This window comes from Argopecten irradians, chromosome 13 (genome assembly GCF_041381155.1).
Source record: "Argopecten irradians isolate NY chromosome 13, Ai_NY, whole genome shotgun sequence".
Taxonomy (NCBI): domain Eukaryota; kingdom Metazoa; phylum Mollusca; class Bivalvia; order Pectinida; family Pectinidae; genus Argopecten; species Argopecten irradians.
The window spans coordinates 9061290-9081747 of NC_091146.1; the positions used below are offsets into that span (position 1 = coordinate 9061290).

Genomic DNA, 20458 nt, shown 5'->3' on the forward strand with positions numbered 1-20458 from the left:
TACTGAACATGGCGGTGATTCAAAACCAGGGATATATGATCCCTAGATTCCGGCTCTCTTATAGGCCGACAGATATTTTTGGGGAGCTTAATTATCAAGTTACATATGTCCATGGTCAAATTTCAAATGTTTAAGCGACAAATCGTGACAGTGAAATTAACACGAGATATAACTTTAATTCATTAAATTTCTCGAAATAAAACATAATGTATAACGGTGAACACAAAAGTTCCATTCAATTTTGACATTTTTACTCGCTTTTGACCAATCGGAATGCAGCATTGACAGTTGAAATATCATTTTGATTGTCATGTCATCAGTTTGGGCAAGTAACTCTGTAAAATACAACGGTTTCGCAAATATATCAAAGTTTCCACCTCGCTCGATAAAACATAAACTGCTATCTATCAAGAAACAAGGAACAGGCTCTATGTAAACAGATTTGTGTTATAAGTAGCGGAGACCTAACAACTGTGAGAGATCCTGTATAACTATCAACGGACTACAATTTCAACAGGAAATTCAAATCAAACCTTTGGATCAACTACACATATTGCATATGATACATTGTGTTTAGTAATTAGACATATCAAAATGCGCAATTTCTTCTTTCGTTGAAGTGTCAGAGCTCTAAAGATAAAGTGCAATTGACACTGAGTGGAGAGGGTTCAAATGTTTGTGGACGTGGCAGTGTTTATTTATTCTGGATGTAAACTGGAAAAAGCATTAAAACTATGTACAATTTAAAGCATGGGATTCTGTAGAGAGAGAAGTTGATGCTAGAGACAGTCGATTTAAAAGGTATTTAAATCGGGAGAGCAAGCAATATCAGATGGTAAAGAATTCCATGTGATAAAAGTTCGAGGGAATTATTTATAGTTGTACGTAACAGCACTGATGTGTTGGAACCTGTGGGCTCCGTTGCTTCTTCTGTCGCCCATAGTAAGGTAGTCTGTTGGCGTTATTGCTAGATGTTTATTTATGATTTTGTATGGCATGATCAGCCTCAGGCTTTGGCCCTCAGTTGTGAAAGTGGCTCCCAGTCTAGAGAACGGATCATAGATGATACATAGCCAGGCTCCCTAGTCCTGCAGTTGCTATATACATACCGAGCAGTCCATCGTTGAGCAGATTCTAGCAGCATAATGTTATCTGTAGATTGACGGTCCTAATATGAAAAGTCTTACTCGATAGTAGGTCTTACAAGGGTATAGTATATGTATTACATGTTGCGACAAAGGACTTCAGTGTATCACTTGTAATCATTTTGATGGTAGATTTGCTTTTAGTGATGTTGATAATACAGCATTGAAATTCATCTGTCATTGTCTTTCCAAGCTTGGCTGTTGTCAAGGTCAGATTGTAGTGTCTTGCAATTTCTCACTGATTTGGTGTCCTTATAGAGAAGTCAATCATCTGCAAAAAGTTAAATGTCACATGACAACAAATCGACGATGTCATTGATACGTACAAAAAATAGTAAAGGACTGATGATCGTCCCTTGGGGTACCCCTGATAGCACTGGGGCTTTGTCTGCTTTTGTTCCATTTCATAAGACTAATTGGGTACGTTATCGCAGGGATGATCTTATCCAGGAGGATTATACAGATTATAATGTCATAGTAGTGAAGTTTTAACAAAAGCCTCTCATGAGGGACTTTGCCAAAATCTTTTGAGAAGTCTAAAAGTGTAATGTCTGTTTGGGTTTTAGTTTCCAGGTTACGACAGAGGTCGTTTACAGTTAGAATTAATAGAGTTTCTGTTGTGTATCTGGGCCAGAAGCTTTGTGAATGTTTATATTATTTAATAGTTTGAGCACACCGTTTTCAGTAACTAGGGCCAGTAGCTTTGTGAATGTTTACATTATTTAATAGTTTCAGCACACCATTTTCAGTAAATAGGGCCAGTAGCTTTGTGAATGTTTATATCATTTAATAGTTTGAGCACACCGTTTTCAGTAACTAGGGCCAGTAGCTTTGTGAATGTTTATATCATTTAATAGTTTGAGCATACCGTTTTCAGTTACTAGGGCCAGTAGCTTTGTGAATGTTTACATTATTTAATAGTTTGAGCATACCATTTTCAGTAACTAGGGCCAGTAGCTTTGTGAATGTTTATATCATTTAATAGTTTGAGCACACCGTTTTCAGTAACTAGGGCCAGTAGCTTTGTGAATGTTTATATCATTTAATAGTTTGAGCATACCATTTTCAGTAACTAGGGCCAGTAGCTTTGTGAATGTTTATATTATTTAATAGTTTGAGCACACCGTTTTCAGTAACTAGGGCCAGTAGCTTTGTGAATGTTTATATTATTTAATAGTTTGAGCACACCGTTTTCAGTAACTAGGGCCAGTAGTTTTGTGAATGTTTATATTATTTAATAGTTTGAGCACACCGTTTTCAGTAACTAGGGCCAGTAGCTTTGTGAATGTTTATATTATTTAATAGTTTGAGCACACCATTTTCAGTAACTAGGGCCAGTAGCTTTGTGAATGTTTATATTATTTAATAGTTTGAGCACACCGTTTTCAGTAACTAGGGCCAGTAGCTTTGTGAATGTTTATATTATTTAATAGTTTGAGCACACCATTTTCAGTAACTAGGGCCAGTAGCTTTGTGAATGTTTACATTATTTAATAGTTTGAGCATACCATTTTCAGTAACTAGGGCCAGTAGCTTTGTGAATGTTTATATTATTTAATAGTTTGAGCATACCATTTTCAGTAACTAGGGCCAGTAGCTTTGTGAATGTTTATATTATTTAATAGTTTGAGCACAACGTTTTCAGTAACTAGGGCCAGAAGCTTTGTGAATGTTTATATTATTTAATAGTTTGAACACACCGTTTTCAGTTACTAGGGCCAGTAGCTTTGTGAATGTTTACATTATTTAATAGTTTGAGCACACCATTTTCAGTAACTAGGGCCAGTAGCTTTGTGAATGTTTATATTATTTAACAGTTTGAGCACACCGTTTTCAGTAACTAGGGCCAGTAGCTTTGTGAATGTTTACATTATTTAATAGTTTGAGCACACCATTTTCAGTTACTAGGGCCAGTAGCTTTGTGAATGTTTACATTATTTAATAGTTTGAGCACACCATTTTAAGTAAATACGGCAAGTAACTTTGTGAATGTTTATATTATTTAATAGTTTGAACACACCGTTTTCAGTAACTAGGGCCAGTAGCTTTGTGAATGTTAATATTATTTAATAGTTTGAGCACACCATTTTCAGTAACTAGGGCCAGTAGTTTTGTGAATGTTTATATTATTTAATAGTTTGAGCACACCATTTTCAGTAACTAGGGCCAGTAGCTTTGTGAATGTTTACATTATTTAATAGTTTGAGCGCACCGTTTTCAGTAACTAGGGCCAGTAGCTTTGTGAATGTTTATATTATTTAATAGTTTGAACACACCGTTTTCAGTTACTAAAGCCAGTAGCTTTGTGAATGTTTACATTATTTAATAGTTTGAGCACACCATTTTCAGTAACTACGGCAAGTAGCTTTGTGAATGTTTATATTATTTAACAGTTTGAGCACACCATTTTCAGTAACTAGGGCCAGTAGCTTTGTGAATGTTTACATTATTTAATAGTTTGAGCACACCGTTTTCAGTTACTAGGGCCAGTAGCTTTGTGAATGTTTACATTATTTAATAGTTTCAGCACACCATTTTCAGTAACTAGGGCCAGTAGCTTTGTGAATGTTTATATCATTTAATAGTTTGAGCACACCATTTTCAGTAACTAGGGCCAGTAGCTTTGTGAATGTTTACATTATTTAATAGTTTGAGCACACCGTTTTCAGTAACTAGGGCCAGTAGCTTTGTGAATGTTTATATTATTTAATAGTTTGAGCACACCATTTTCAGTAACTAGGGCCAGTAGCTTTGTGAATGTTTACATTATTTAATAGTTTGAGCACACAGTTTTCAGTAACTAGGGCCAGTAGCTTTGTGAATGTTTATATTATTTAATAGTTTGAACACACCGTTTTCAGTAACTAGGGCTAGTAGCTTTGTGAATGTTTATATTATTTAATAGTTTGGGCACACCGTTTTCAGTAACTAGGGCTAGTAGCTTTGTGAATGTTTATATTATTTAATAGTTTGAGCACACCGTTTTCAGTAACTAGGGCTAGTAGCTTTGTGAATGTTTATATTATTTAATAGTTTGAGCACACCGTTTTCAGTAACTAGGGCCAGTAGCTTTGTGAATGTTTATATTATTTAATAGTTTGAGCACACCGTTTTCAGTAACTAGGGCCAGTAGCTTTGTGAATGTTTATATTATTTAATAGTTTGAGCACACCGTTTTCAGTAACTAGGGCCAGTAGCTTTGTGAATGTTTATATTATTTAATAGTTTGAACACACCGTTTTCAGTAACTAGGGCTAGTAGCTTTGTGAATGTTTATATTATTTAATAGTTTGAGCACACCGTTTTCAGTAACTAGGGCCAGTAGCTTTGTGAATGTTTATATTATTTAATAGTTTGAGCACACCGTTTTCAGTAACTAGGGCCAGTAGCTTTGTGAATGTTTATATTATTTAATAGTTTGAGCACACCGTTTTCAGTAACTAGGGCCAGTAGCTTTGTGAATGTTTATATTATTTAATAGTTTGAACACACCGTTTTCAGTAACTAAGATATTTTGCATTGGAGTAAATGGGCTGTCTGGTAATTTAGGGATGTTGGCAGTGTCTTCTTTGATGTATACAAAAAGTTGTATAAAGTATCTTAGCTTTGTTTGATTCGTCTGAATATGGCAGGCCATCTGCATGGTTTCTGATTGGTGGAATGTTTGGAATGTTCGAGGAGTCAGTTTTTCCTCCTTATATATCTCCAAATTTGTTCAGGGTTTCCCTTTGCCTGAGGACTGATGACTTCTCTCATATATTGACTACGTGCCTTTCTGGTTTCTTTTTGCATTCTTGATTTGATGTTTCGGTATCTTTCCCAGGCTTGTGGGGTTTTCGGATTATCTTACTTTGTCATATGCTCTCCGTTTTATCCAGATAATCAATTATGTTGTTATTTGCCCTTGGATTTATGAATTTAAAACGAGAGAGCTGGTTAGGGACATACTTTCTATGGCTGAAGTGATACTGTTTTTGAAGAGGTCAAATCTATGACTGATATCAATATTTTCTGTTAAAATAGTGTTCAAGCCATCCTTGATATAGAATTGCAGCATCTTATCGATATCAGCGTTATCCCAGAGTAGTATGGTTCTTCTTGATTGTTTTTAGGCGAGGTGGACATTCTGATATCTATCAATACAATATGACGCCCTGACAATCCGGGCAAAAACTTACATTTACATGTATTGATTTAAACATATTTTTATTGTTCAACATAACAATAGGGATAAGGCACAAGTAATCTCAACTTAGAAACGCCTTCTCTAGTCATGTATTGACTAGAGCTGGCCTATTGGAAAGGAACAAATCAAGAGTGTTGTTGAGTCTAGTTGGAAAGTCAAGTTTTAGTTCCAGCTACAGATCATTGAACATAGAAAGAAATTGTCCGCTCATGGATTTTGGTTAATTATTACTAGAAATGTGATCTGCTAGCCAAGAAATAACACAGAGATTGAAGTCGCCACCAATCCATAGTTTATGATTAGGAATTCCCTTTACAAAGGATAACACTTTATTGATTATGACTCATGTCCTATCCGGGCCTCGAATTCACGATCACACACTTCACTCATGAAATGTTAATCCCATAAAAAGACATTTAATGAAATCGAGTTGATTTTAATTTTATGAGAAATATTTTTCTCTCATTCCTACACGTATAATACTGTCTGGTCCAGGACAATACACTCATGTCGAGTGAAGCTGTACATAGGTATTAAACTCGTCTGACAATATATGCCAATATATAATCAAGGTGATTAACTCGATTGGCCAGATAAAACAACTCAATTACGGGGAAAATGTGTTTGTGAAATAACTGTTGAAGTTATGTAGCTGGCATTTGTCTAGATTATTTATCTTTATTTTGGAATATAGTTTACCGTAGACCATATTGTAGAAGTGTTGTAATGTACCCAAGGACACATCGGAAAATTGTCAAATTTCGATTAGTCGTACACGCATCTGTCCGGCGAACACCAACCCGCGACTCAAGAGGAAAACTGATGAACTATGAGTGCATATCAACGTCAGTCCTTTGAATTAATGCATCTTGGACTTAAAAACCAACTTACTTGTAACTTTGTCCACACTATAAAACTATCCTGTCACTCGCTCCTTGCTGTTAATTATTATATATATATTTGTACACCTGTATATGCATACATGTACATGATTTCCGCCAGGTATGTCTTGGCGGCACACACAAACAGTGTAATTATGTCTCATTCTCACGAATTGTATGTGCTCGGATCATAAGGTTTAATTTTACTGACGTATAAATCGTTCTTTTACTTTGAATATAGATACACCTATATTATTTCTGAGCAAATATTAACATTGTAATGCTATCTGACCATTTTGAACTTTATAACAGTCATACTAATTAATATATCAAAATAATTCGCGGATATTTATTTGAAATCGCGAATTTAAGTCGATCGCGAAATTCGTGAAAGTAAATAGCATGCAAATAAAAGTTGGTATATTTAAGCATTGATGTCACTATTTTTGAACTTCATCAGGGTATGAAAGAAATTTTGTTTGCAAACTGTATGCAAACAAAATAAATTTCATAACCCGATGAAGCTCAAGAATAGTGACACCAATGCTTATAATTAAAACGTCATTCGCGCCATTCTCGGATTTTTTTCTTCATAATATATGACGAAAAAGTATCAGCCAATCAGAAAGTCGGATTTAGTATGAAAACAAATAAAAATTAATTATAGAAGTGATGAATGAACGTAAACATATTTCCATTCGCGATTCTAGTATTGCATATATATTTACCATTTAATTCCTCTCATTTCGGTCCATCCTTTTGTAGCAGTGTTGAGTTGGTTACAAGCATGGCTCAGTAACACCCGACCATTTGTCCATTTGTAGCGAGCAATGTCGATTCTCTGTTTCCTTTCTCGATGCATTTCGAGATCTGCTTCAAGTTCATTCTCTAAAGCACTTCCATAACTGCCATTGAAGATAGAGTCTGAAAAGCAGTATAATGTTTAGGTAATCAGTATTATGTAATTGGGTGGAGAAACAGTTATATCAATACCCCTTCCACAAATACATTGTATAGTTAAATATACAATAAATATATTACCTTATTGATGACCAATCATTCCATATGAAATTTATGAGTCTCAGAAGTGTTTATTTAATTTGCCGACCTTGGCCAGCTCAATTAAAACTTTGGGATGAGTTTCATAAAATTTCATATGAAATTAACGCAAGATACTTTTATGACATTATTATAAAGCCAGAAGAGTTACGTGTAATTATAAGTTTAGCCCCTATATATATAGCTGGGTGATCGGGTGGCGTAGTGGTTAAGCCACTCACCTTTCACCTAGCCGGCTGGGGTTCGATCCCTGGCATGGACGTGAAAAGGTTAGGGGTCACCTGCCTGATCACGTGAGTTTACTCCGGGCACTCCGGTTTCCTCCCACACTAAGATCCCTCGCGCGCTTACATCCGGGCCATCGAGAGTGATTTACATAAGTTGTATAAATAAAGTTTATATTTTATATACAGTAAAACCCCTCTAACTCGAACCCGGATTCCTCGAATACCCCCTATTCGTCGAACTGGTCGTACGGTCCCGACCATCTCCCTATATAATCTATGTAACAAAACCCCGGATAGCTCGAACAGCTATTCGTCGAATACCCCTTATTCCTCGAACAGAAATATGTCCCTGTTTCATCAAATACATAGTATTTACCCATGTATTCGTCGAACAGGTGTTCGGCCCTTGAGATTTTTTACCTATGTCACACCTGACTGCACCGACCGACATGGATAACTGCTCACAATCTTGTGTTTATACAGTTGGCGTGTCAAGCCTTTAGGTCATTAATCAAGGGATTAACGGTGTCATTATTACCTACCTACACGATCGCAAGTTGTTGTTTGATGCTAACTTTATTTGATTATTTCAGAAAAGACATTAAGTTATTGGTGTTTCTCTCGTATATAATCTTCGCTGTAAATACGAAAATACGGAAGTTGTTGATCCGTGTTAATAGAAAGTACGCGTTGTAAATGTCAAAAGAGGCGGAAGATATTGCTGACGTCCGCCTAATTATAAAAGTTTATTTTTTTTTAATTTCTTTGTTGGTTTCATTCGAAAGGCTAGCACAATATTATTATTCGAAAGATGTAAACGATATCAAAAGATACATGTAGAGTATATTTTATCAGTGCGTTCCGTATCTTTTCCCGTAAATTGTATTTTGTAAATTTACTCGTAAACACATGTAACATAGGGCCTAACGTTACGCTTTTATATTACTAAATAGACATCTATAGATATCATTTCTTATGGCTGTAAATATGCTGGTTATTAACATTATTGTGAGTATGTATTTTGTAAATGTGCTAAATGATTTGTGATAATTAAATAATAGAAAATGTACCCCTTGTTGACCAATATGGATTGTGCATTGACCTAGATGACGATCGCTTACTCTGCTGTGAATGGCATTTGATTTAGGGCTTTCTCGTAAGCATTTTCAAACACTCAATTTATGTTATACATATTTTTTCAACTTGATATTACTATCAATAAAACACTTGAGTAAAGAGAAGGATACGTTAATCAAAATGTCATTGCCGTGCATTGTTTGACATAGTTTGAGACCGGACATTTTGACTGTCGATCGTGACCAACCTCGGATGAGTCGAATACCCCGTATTCCTCGAACTATTGACCTGGTCCCCTGCTGTTCGAGTTATAGGGGTTTTACTGTATATATAGCTACCGCATTGTTGATTTATTACATAACTATTATGGAATATTTTTAAAAAATTGAAAGTAAAACAAAATGAAGGAAAAGTGAAATGCAGCATAATTATGGCCTACAGCATCTGAATCATACAATAATTAGGTGTGTGGAGGTGATAAAAATGGCCTTTAGCTATACTGTATATTCCAAGGTTGTTAAGGATTAGACTTGTACTTTTTAAGAAAAAGAGCTAAGTATAGTTTAGCACCACTAAGTTTCACAGCCTCTGTATCCCACACCCTGAAATGAATCATACAACAATTGGGTGTATTGAGGTGATAATGATGTCCTTTAGTTAAGTTTGGTTGGGATTGGACATACACTTTTTGAGAAACAGAGCTAAACCCAGAACTTTGAAGTTAAATGTTGACGACAACGCTGCTGTTACCTTTGGCAAAGTAAAACCATAATATCGTCTTCGCAAACTGTCATTGCGGGCAATACAAAAATCAACATTTTGAAGAAATTAAATAGTAGACAGCGCATGAAACATGATGATATATATAAGTCATCCAGATCCTGTCCCTTAGGGTCAGATGACCTAAATCGAATATGTATCACATAATAAGACGTCAGTTGTAGTTTTTAAACTACATGAAATTAATAAAATCATATAAAAGACAAAAGGTGCTGGTAATAAGAAAATTGGACCAGGTGTGCGCACAATTTGCTATATACTGTTTACTGTATATGTAACTAATATTGAATAGCAACTATCTTCAAGCCATTGCCCGGATTGAATATTCTCACATCATTCTTTAATGACATTAAGCAATGACTTCATAATTAATTTCATCCATTGACAATCAATCAAGTTATATTGCGCTTAGTGACATATTCAAAAATAATACATGTGAAAAACGATAATGGATATCAGACAGATTTTTCAGAGGCCAAATACAATAATTGTAAATGTGCAATGTTCCATTGCACTTTTATTCAATTCAATTTTGTACTGAAGTTTGACTGCATTGAAATTTGATTAATGTGTTAAATGTGTACTTACTAAGGAGTTCTTCTTGCTCTTGGTATAACTTGTTGAGTTGGTCGTTACCAACCTTGGCTTCTGCTGCTTGTTTTTCAACTTGTTTGATTTCTTTTTCATTCTCCTCCAGAAACTTTTGCACCTTTTCTTGCTCTGCTAATGCTTCCAAATGCTCCGCCTTAAATCATACAAAAACAATTTTATCATAGTACATTTTGACTTTTTATGATGCATTAAGAGCCTATTGAAGGTGTTCCTTTACTGAAATAGTGCTGTATTTTCCAAATGTTCTCTTAATATATAGACAATATCAAATATATTACTTAATTTTAGAATAAATTTTAAAAGAAACTGTTCAAGGTGGCTTCCTTTAGTAAACTTTTGCTTTATCTTCCCAAATTTGTGTCAATAATTTCCAACCTAGAAAATCTCTAAAATATGAATACTGGCCTGCTTACATAAGAGGAGAAAATATAAGACAAAGTTAAAGGTTCCTTCATCAAGTGTGTCAATCACTGTGAAATTATTCAGTCCTGGGATTAGGCTCTATACATCTATTTGTATGTTTGTTTTATAAAAAAAACATTATGTCCTATTAATGGACAGGGGCATGTAGGGACTTCCTTCCATGTATGTTGGGTGTAGCGTGTATGAAATATGTGTTTCATGTTTCAGGAGACTGTGGTATATTTTACTTTAGACTTGTAATCAAAGGTAAATACCTAAACTAAAACAGCTTTTAATTATTAAAATGGCAATGTAAAATGAAATTGATAATTTCATAGCGTCTCAAAATTTAATTATTACTTTTACCGCTAACATTATACTTATCATCACCTGTTGAACGATTTAATCAAAATAAATGAAATATTAATTTTCATAATGAAGGTAACTGATGTCTCCCCTCATCATCCTGTTATTGCTGCACACAAGTTAAAAGTATTCACTGCGTTAGATAGCAAAACAGCACAATCTTCATTGTAACAAATCCTATACATTGTAGATTACACAGAAAATGTTTGGTGTTTTAACCTTATTATAGACTCTCAATATAAATCTTCTAATGCTATTTGATGTTTCACAACCGCAGCAGGCTTTTAAAGTCAGAGGTCTGGATTTGATCCCTAGAGAAATGTGTTAAATTGATGATAAATCAACTTTGCTCTGTGAGTGTAACAGTAATAAATAATTGTTAATACCAGGTATATTTCCACAAGTACAGGGCTATATGGACTATATACTCACTTATAAATCCTAATAGTTATAGTATACTATCATTAGTATAGATATGTAGTCCTGTAACTGGAAACAAGGTAAAACAGTGTAGGGATTATTTAATATGGTAGCTAACTTTCAATAGGTTATAATACTTGAAGAAAAAAAATAACATGGGCAAATTTCCATCCAATTATGGCAAATGTAATTTTAAGGATAGAGAAACCCAAAACTATGGTATACTATTGGTATATTAACTAAACTATCGCCATCTTTACTCTAACATATGGGGAGACAACCCAAAAACTATAAAATATAAGAGGAAAATATGGCCTTAGAATACAATTACTTTCATTATTTGTCATACTAAAGAAAAATGAAAATAATGTATTTTTTTAAATTTTGCAAAAAAAATTGATTAAACTAAGCTGTGGTCGAGTTAGAAACCCAGAACCTGCTTGTTTTCGAGATATCTTCACATGCATATCACAAACCTACAATGTGATATGAAAATCCAGAAAAAGACAAAAAATCCTTCTCAAGCCTTATCACACAGGGTGTCCTTATACCACACAATAAACCTACAAAAATGGGTTAAAAACAAATTCTACCGGTAGTACAGCTAGATATTACACTAAAATTATACGCAAAAATTATACACAGATGCAATAGCTAAGTCGAAAAATTGTATGGTAACATTTCTAAAAATTCAAAATGCACTACATTGTCTACAACGAACAGGAAGTCTTATTGTGGTCTAAGGCCATAAAAATTTAAGTGGAGACCACAAACCATGGTATATACATTGATGGTTGTCCTTTTCAATCACATTATATTAGTGGTAGGTTATTTCTTGTGTATCCATTTTCTTTTTCCACCTTTGTTCATAGTTAAGAGGGGACAACCCCAACACTATAGAACATAAGATGGACACAAATCCATGTTTTCATTTTCCTTTTGCACTTAGATTTAGATTTCAAGGGAGACAATCCAAATCCCATGGCCATCAGGTATATTCCATGTTTGCCATTTTTTTCTCAAACTTTAACTAATTGGGAGACAACCCCTAATTCATGTGACATTGGAGGTCATGATCCATTTCCCATGTATATCCTCACCAGTAAAATAGGCAACTGATAATTCATAATAATTAAAGTAAGATATATACAATTATCTTTTCTTTCTCCAAGTGACTTCTACTCAAGGGGAGACAACTGATAATTCATAATAATTAAAGTAAGATACTGTATATACAATTATCTTTTCTTTCTCCATGTGACTTCTACTCAAGGGGAGACAACTGATAATTCATAATAATTAAAGTAAGATATATACAATTATCTTTTCTTTCTCCATGTGACTTCTACTCAAGGGGAGACAACTGATAATTCATAATAATTAAAGTAAGATATATACAATTATCTTTTCTTTCTCCATGTGACTTCTACTCAAGTGGAGACAACTGATAATTCATAATAATTAAAGTAAGATACTGTATATACAATTATCTTTCCTTTCTCCATGTGACTTCTACTCAAGGGGAGACAACTGATAATTCATAATAATTAAAGTAAGATACTGTATATACAATTATCTTTTCTTTCTCCATGTGACTTCTACTCAAGGGGAGACAACTGATAATTCATAATAATTAAAGTAAGATATATACAATTATCTTTTCTTTCTCCATGTGACTTCTACTCAAGTTAAAGTAAGATATATACAATTATCTTTTCTTTCTCCATGTGACTTCTACTCAAGTGGAGACAACTGATAATTCATAATAATTAAAGTAAGATATATACAATTATCTTTTCTTTCTCCATGTGACTTCTACTCAAGTGGAGACAACTGATAATGCATAATAATTAAAGTAAGATATATACAATTATCTTTTCTTTCTCCATGTGACTTCTACTCAAGTGGAGACAACTGATAATGCATAATAATTAAAGTAAGATACTGTATATACAATTATCTTTTCTTTCTCCATGTGACTTCTACTCAAGTGGAGACAACTGATAATGCATAATAATTAAAGTAAGATACTGTATATACAATTATCTTTTCTTTCTCCATGTGACTTCTACTCAAGTGGAGACAACTGATAATGCATAATAATTAAAGTAAGATACTGTATATGCAATTATCTTTTCTTTCTCCATGTGACTTCTACTCAAGGGGAGACAACTGATAATTCATAACAATTAAAGTAAGATATATACAATTATCTTTTCTTTCTACAAGTCTATTCAAGGGGAGACAACTGATAATTCATGGTAACTTAGGGTGTAGATACCCAATTTCTTTTTCCTGCTCCATGTCTATTCTAACCTAAGGGAAGACTTGACTTTCCTGCTCCATGTCTATTCTAACCTAAGGGAAGACAACTGGTAATTCATGGTAAATTAGAATAATTAAGACACTGAATTACCTTTTCTTGCTGATGTCTATATTCTAACCTAGGGGAGACAACTGGTAATTCATGGTAAATTAGGATAATTAAGACACCGAATTACCTTTTCTTGCTGATGTCTATATTCTAACCTAGGGGAGACATCTGGTAATTCATGGTAAATTAGGATAATTAAGACACTGAACTACCTTTTCTTGCTGATGTCTATATTCTAACCTAGGGGGAGATAACATGATAATTATAAATTAAGATACACAATCACTTTTTTTCTTCATAAATCATGTCTACTCAAGGGGAGATAACAATAATTCATGGAAGATACATGTAAGAGTTACCTTCTCTCGCGCCATCTCCTCGTCATATTGCTTCTGTCCTTTAGCAAGAACTGCCTGTTCCATTTCCTTAACAACTCTTTCCACATCATCCAACTCTTTTTTCCTGTCACCAAAATATCAAAAACTACTTAACTCAAAACTACATGTGACAATATAAATACACATTTAATATTCATGTGGAAACTCCAACAGAAAGGGCAACAGTAGCTGAATGGTTAAGATGTCCTGACATATTACCACAAGCCCTCTACCTCTGGGTGGCAAGTTTATATCATATGTGGGGCAGTTTTCAGGTGCTGAATATTGGTTGTTGGTTTTTCTCCAGGTACTCAGGTTTTCCTCCAACATCAAACCTGGTACATCCTTACATGGCCCTGGTTTTTAAAAGGTTGTAACACTAAACAATCCATACCAAATCCAACAGAAGTTTAGAAAATTAAATACGGGTGAGTGGCAGTTGTAAATTAATATACCCAATCTTTGGTTGTTGGAGACCCATAGTTGAGAGTATATGTGATGCTTCATTACACTCATAGAGGCATAGTGCAACCATTCATAGGTCTCTGGTAATGCATTTGTCAGGATAAATAGAAAATTAACTCTGATTCATAAATTTTTTAATGCTATTGCTGATATTTGCATATAGACATGTGATATTAAACAATGATTTTTCTCCCTATATAACTTGGGTCGGTAAACGACACCATTATCGATGCCAAACCCCCCTGTTTTTTCCAAATTACAATGGAAAATTTCCAATTCAAATCGCCGAAAAACAGATAAAACCTAGAAATCTGAAACCGTCTTCTCTCCACTCATTGATTAATCTAAAACTAAAAACCAAATACACTCTGAAGATATAGTAGTTAACTTTTGACAAAATAAAATACTTTTACAAAATCTAATCACTTATAATTATACCATGTTCAGTAATGGGTAACTTTTTCCCAAACTGCTCTTTTTTGCGATTAAAAATTCCCAGTTTGTTACAAAAACTTTTTTCCAAAATACCCTGAAAATGTTTGTATGTAGAAAATATAGCCAGGTTTTAATCATTATTACAGATGACTGTTAAAACAACATTACACAAATCATTAAAGTGTAAATCACTGGATGATGGGGCTTATTGTACTAAACCGCCGTCTTTGTATGATACAGAGTTGTCTCTCTTTTAAGACAATGTATCGACTGATCATTATTTTATAGGTGAGAAATGTTTCTTTTTCACATGCAAAAAAATACACATGATATTTTAATTCCCAACAAAAACAATTGATACCCGCTAAACCTGAAAGGGAAATAACAATGTAAATGCAAATGCAGAATACCTTTTGCATCATTTAACTTACATTTAATTAAACCTGTCATATTTATATCAGATATATAAAAAAGCTTTACATACGTCTTTTGACATTTTTCTTCCAATTGCTGCTTTAGTGTTTTGTTCTCTGTTTGAAGGCTCCCAAGGCGGCCCTGAAGTTCCTCATACGCCTTACGAGTGTTCTTTATCTCCAACTCGTGAATTTGATTATCCAACTTGATGTAATTATTCAGCGTATCCACAGACAATGCCATGGTGATTCTTCTGGTATTCTAGGTAATATCAAATACTAATCTGTTATTTAACAAAAATAAACAAACCAAACACAAATCTTTCTAATTCTTACGTAAAAACAAAATATAATAAACAAGAAATTTTATCTTGATATGCCATACTACCCTTGCAGGTAGGTATCATCATTTTTTTCAGAAAAAATAACATGAATTTCGATTGCGAAACAATGACGTCATAATTCATACCATCAATCAAGGGAGACAAATCTGTATAATTTGGTAATCTATAAATAATGAGTTACTGTGGTAGCTATATTTGGACCAAATTTAGAGTTTTCGTGAAATAATGGCAAAGCCATAAATCAATGTAAGAAATCAATAAAGAAACTATATGTTTAGTGAGCTTAATTGAGGCATTGAAAAAGGGGGAGGGGCGCATATCAGAACAGGGGCATCAAGATATTGCAAGGTCTCAATTTCAGTGAGAAGTGCATGTAGCAGAAATGGCCAATCCTCTGTGACATTGTAGTTCATTCGGTAGAGCAAAATGGTATAATGGTCGAAAGTCTTTGGTTCAGAGTTCTGTTATGGGCACTAAATTTCTCCTCTCCAGCTCTACATTTCTTTTAAAGTGAACAGTCGGGCAAGGATGGCTAAAGTCGGTAAAATGGTGTGAATGTATCCAGGATAATTTCCTATGAAATGGAAGAATAAAATCTCTCGTCAAAATCTGTCTGTGTACGAAGAAATTAATTAAAAGTATGGAAATTCTAAAACGTCCTCCCGGCTTACTATGTCCGTGGTTACATTTCCACGCAGCCTCGTTTTCAATGCTTTCAACTTTTCTTTACTTTAATGGTCAGAACTGGGAAACTAAGCAGAACTTGACCGTCGTATTAATATGTGAGAACTTTTGGAAGGCAAATGAACGCATTTAGACTGGTTTTCTTTGCCCGACTATTCACTTTAATATTTTTGATTGGTGCCAAATTCCGTATCACAGCATATTAGTACATATATTTGAAAATGAAAATGAAAACAATCAGATCTTTACTATATGTAAAAGGGCAAGAATAGTGTGCTGCCAACCATACAGGCTTACACATGGGACGTAAGAATTACTGGTCCGCCGCTCCACTGACTGAACTAAGACCTAAGAATTACTGGTCCGCCACTCCACTGACTGAACTAAGACCTAAGAATTACTGGTCCGCCACTCCACTGACTGAACTTAGACCTAAGAATTACTGGTCCGCCACTCCACTGACTGAACTAAGACCTAAGAATTACTGGTCCGCCACTCCACTGACTGAACTAAGACCTAAGAATTACTGGTCCGCCACTCCACTGACTGAACTTAGACCTAAGAATTACTGGTCCGCCACTCCACTGACTGAACTAAGACCTAAGAATTACACTGGTCCGCCACTCCACTGACTGAACTTAGACCTAAGAATTACACTGGTCCGCCACTCCACTGACTGAACTTAGACCTTAAAGAATTACTGGTCCGCCACTCCATTGACTGAACTAAGACCTAAGAATTACTGGTCCGCCACTCCACTGACTGAGCTAAGACCTAAGAATTACTGGTCCGCCACTCCACTGACTGAACTTAGACCTAAGAATTACTGGTCCGCCACTCCACTGACTGAACTTAGACCTTAAAGAATTACTGGTCCGCCACTCCACTGACTGAACTTAGACCTTAAAGAATTACTGGTCCGCCACTCCACTGACTGAACTTAGACCTAAGAATTACTGGTCCGCCACTCCACTGACTGAACTTAGACCTTAAAGAATTACTGGTCCGCCACTCCACTGACTGAACTTAGACCTAAGAATTACTGGTCCGCCACTCCACTGACTGAGCTTAGACCTTAAAGAATTACTGGTCCGCCACTCCATTGACTGAACTAAGACCTAAGAATTACTGGTCCGCCACTCCACTGACTGAGCTAAGACCTAAGAATTACTGGTCCGCCACTCCACTGACTGAACTTAGACCTAAGAATTACTGGTCTGCCACTCCACTGACTGAACTTAGACCTTAAAGAATTACTGGTCCGCCACTCCACTGACTGAACTTAGACTTTAAAGAATTACTGGTCCGCCACTCCACTGACTGAACTTAGACCTAAGAATTACTGGTCCACCACTCCACTGACTGAACTTAGACCTTAAAGAATTACTGGTCCGCCACTCCACTGACTGAACTTAGACCTAAGAATTACTGGTCCGCCACTCCACTGACTGAACTAAGACCTAAGAATTACTGGTCCGCCACTCCACTGACTGAACTTAGACCTAAGAATTACTGGTCCGCCACTCCACTGACTGAACTTAGACCTTAAAGAATTACTGGTCCGCCACTCCACTGACTGAACTTAGACCTTAAAGAATTACTGGTCCGCCACTCCACTGACTGAACTTAGACCTTAAAGAATTACTGGTCCGCCACTCCACTGACTGAACTTAGACCTAAGAATTACTGGTCCACCACTCCACTGACTGAACTTAGACCTAAGAATTACTGGTCCGCCACTCCACTGACTGAACTTAGACCTTAAAGAATTACTGGTCCGCCACTCCACTGACTGAACTTAGACCTTAAAGAATTACTGGTCCGCCACTCCACTGACTGAACTTAGACCTTAAAGAATTACTGGTCCGCCACTCCACTGACTGAACTAAGACCTAAGAATTACTGGTCCGCCACTCCACTGACTGAACTTAGACCTAAGAATTACTGGTCCGCCACTCCACTGACTGAACTTAGACCTAAGAATTACACTGGTCCGCCACTCCACTGACTGAACTTAGACCTAAGAATTACACTGGTCCGCCACTCCACTGACTGAACTTAGACCTTAAAGAATTACTGGTCCGCCACTCCACTGACTGAACTTAGACCTAAGAATTACTGGTCCGCCACTCCACTGACTGAACTAAACGGAAATTCCCATAGCATGAAGCTAGAAGGTGATCATATCAATATGTACAAATAAAACTTGCTACAACTATACACTATTAATATGTTACACTACAAAAGTAGTATATCGAGTGTAACAGTAGAGAGGAAAATATAGCAGCCAGACCTGGATTCCATGCCGGGAACTCTCGCACAAATGTTCTACCGCTGATCATGAGCTACATGGTCACCAATGAGCGATCCAGTCCAATTCCACTACACTTCTCCCTGCTTTTTGTTATTTTCGAAGGTCTTCGCCCTCAAAGACATACAAGACCCTTATACCACAATCATGGGTATTTTAATTGGGCACCAATTTTGTAACAGGAGAGGAGAAAATGTAGCTGCTAGACCACAACTAGTCAAATGCTCTACAGCTGAGCTACCTGGTCACCGATGACAGAAACATATATGTATAATATAAACTTTATATTTACAGTAACAAGCCAAAAGTCTTCGTAATTTTTTATTTTTCCCTTTATATTCTTTGTAATTTTACATTTTTTCTTTGTTTTTTCTGATCTCATCTATTGGCAGATTTTAACCAATTTTGGCATTCTTGTAGAAAATTATCTACACTTTCAGCTCATAATATTTGTATAATTTTCCGATATTTTGTTTTCAAAATATTTTTTTTTGTGCACCTCTTAAACTTTTGACGTCATTTTCTTCTTTAATCTTACCAAAATGGCAAGGATAAAGTTTTGCATGGTTATGAAATACGGTTTTCTCAAAAAGTGCATAAAGGAAAATTATATAAATATTATGAGCTGAAAGTGTAGATAATTTTCTACAAGTATGCAAAATTTGATTAAAATCAGCGCCTAGATGAGATCAGGAAAAATCTAAGAAAAAATGTAAAAATAAATAGAATATATAGGGAAAAATAAAAATTACGAAGTCTTTTGGCACACGACTGTATATATGTAGTGTATAATGAAGATCTGTATTTCAATCAGATTGACATCTCCTCTCCAAACACCTCTATATTACATATATTTACAGTGTGTGTATAGATTTATATGCACATTGTATAATTTATGTATTTCGCAATACCACATTTTCCAAACATCTAGTCAACCAGTCAACTGATGTATAGATTAAAATTGTGGACGTCACAATTTATGATGTTAGTAATTCATTAGCACTATACACACGATACCTGATTTCTAGGTATACGTTTGAAATTCTCATCGTCATAAATAGCATGATGGGAAACTCATTTATCTATACAGCTGTCTAATATATATGTAGAACGTACATCTACATATGTGCGTATCTGTGTATATATGGGCTAATTTCTACACTGTTAAAAACGAACCCTACATAATCCATACTTATAGAATAGGCCTACAGTATAATTTACAGAATTGTTTAATCATGCTGTAAAGCATTAAATTGCGACTGTAAATATCATATATTTGCTACCATCCCAGTTGTGATATTTATTTACATCCAACTGGATCTATCATTCCGGAAAAATTAACGAGGTCAGTTGTCACTTGAACAGGTGCCCATTATAAATCTGTTGCATTACATTATACCGACGCCAGAATTATGTGAACTCAATGCTTCTCGTATTTAGGGATATTTTTTATGTTAAGAGCATATACTGATATAAATACCTCAATGTACTGCAGCAAAATCCACCGGAAGTCCCAACCGCTGTCCTCAGTTGTTTATGGAAGTGACGTTATTTTTGTAAACACTCACCATAGAGATTCAATCGGAACACCTCGCCCACTTCTTCGAACATAGCCTCGGACGTCGACCTAAGTATTGTGATTCGCCTGACATTGGCTAAATTACTGCTAGCCGTAGGACTATACCACAGAGGGTTACCTCCCTTTTGAAACTATAGCTCTATGTATCACAACGAAGAACTTAAACCAGCTCTCTGATTTATATTATCTAAAGAGTTTTACAAGACGCGTGTTTTATACATGTATTTATTAGAATAAACATGAATGCTCGAGCAAGAATCATCAGACGAAATTATTTTCTTCGGTGATTTTTTATTTAGAAAAAAATCATCCAACGGTCAG

General features: G+C 35.2%; 1 protein-coding gene across 2 annotated transcripts in view; it reads right to left on the minus strand.

Moving 5' to 3' along the window:
* Positions 1-20195, minus strand: part of LOC138306273 (GRIP1-associated protein 1-like) — an 81402-nt gene extending 61207 nt beyond the window's left edge. For both annotated transcript variants that reach the window (XM_069246687.1, XM_069246686.1), the window contains exons 1-5: positions 20039-20195; positions 15291-15481; positions 13889-13991; positions 9944-10100; positions 6941-7136 (exon numbers count right to left, since the gene is read on the minus strand). In XM_069246687.1, coding sequence (XP_069102788.1) covers positions 6941-7136; positions 9944-10100; positions 13889-13991; positions 15291-15463 — 629 coding nt within the window. In that variant the 5' untranslated portion in view covers positions 15464-15481; positions 20039-20195. The remainder of the gene's footprint in view (positions 1-6940; positions 7137-9943; positions 10101-13888; positions 13992-15290; positions 15482-20038) is intronic.
* Between the last annotated feature and the right edge of the window lie 263 nt (positions 20196-20458).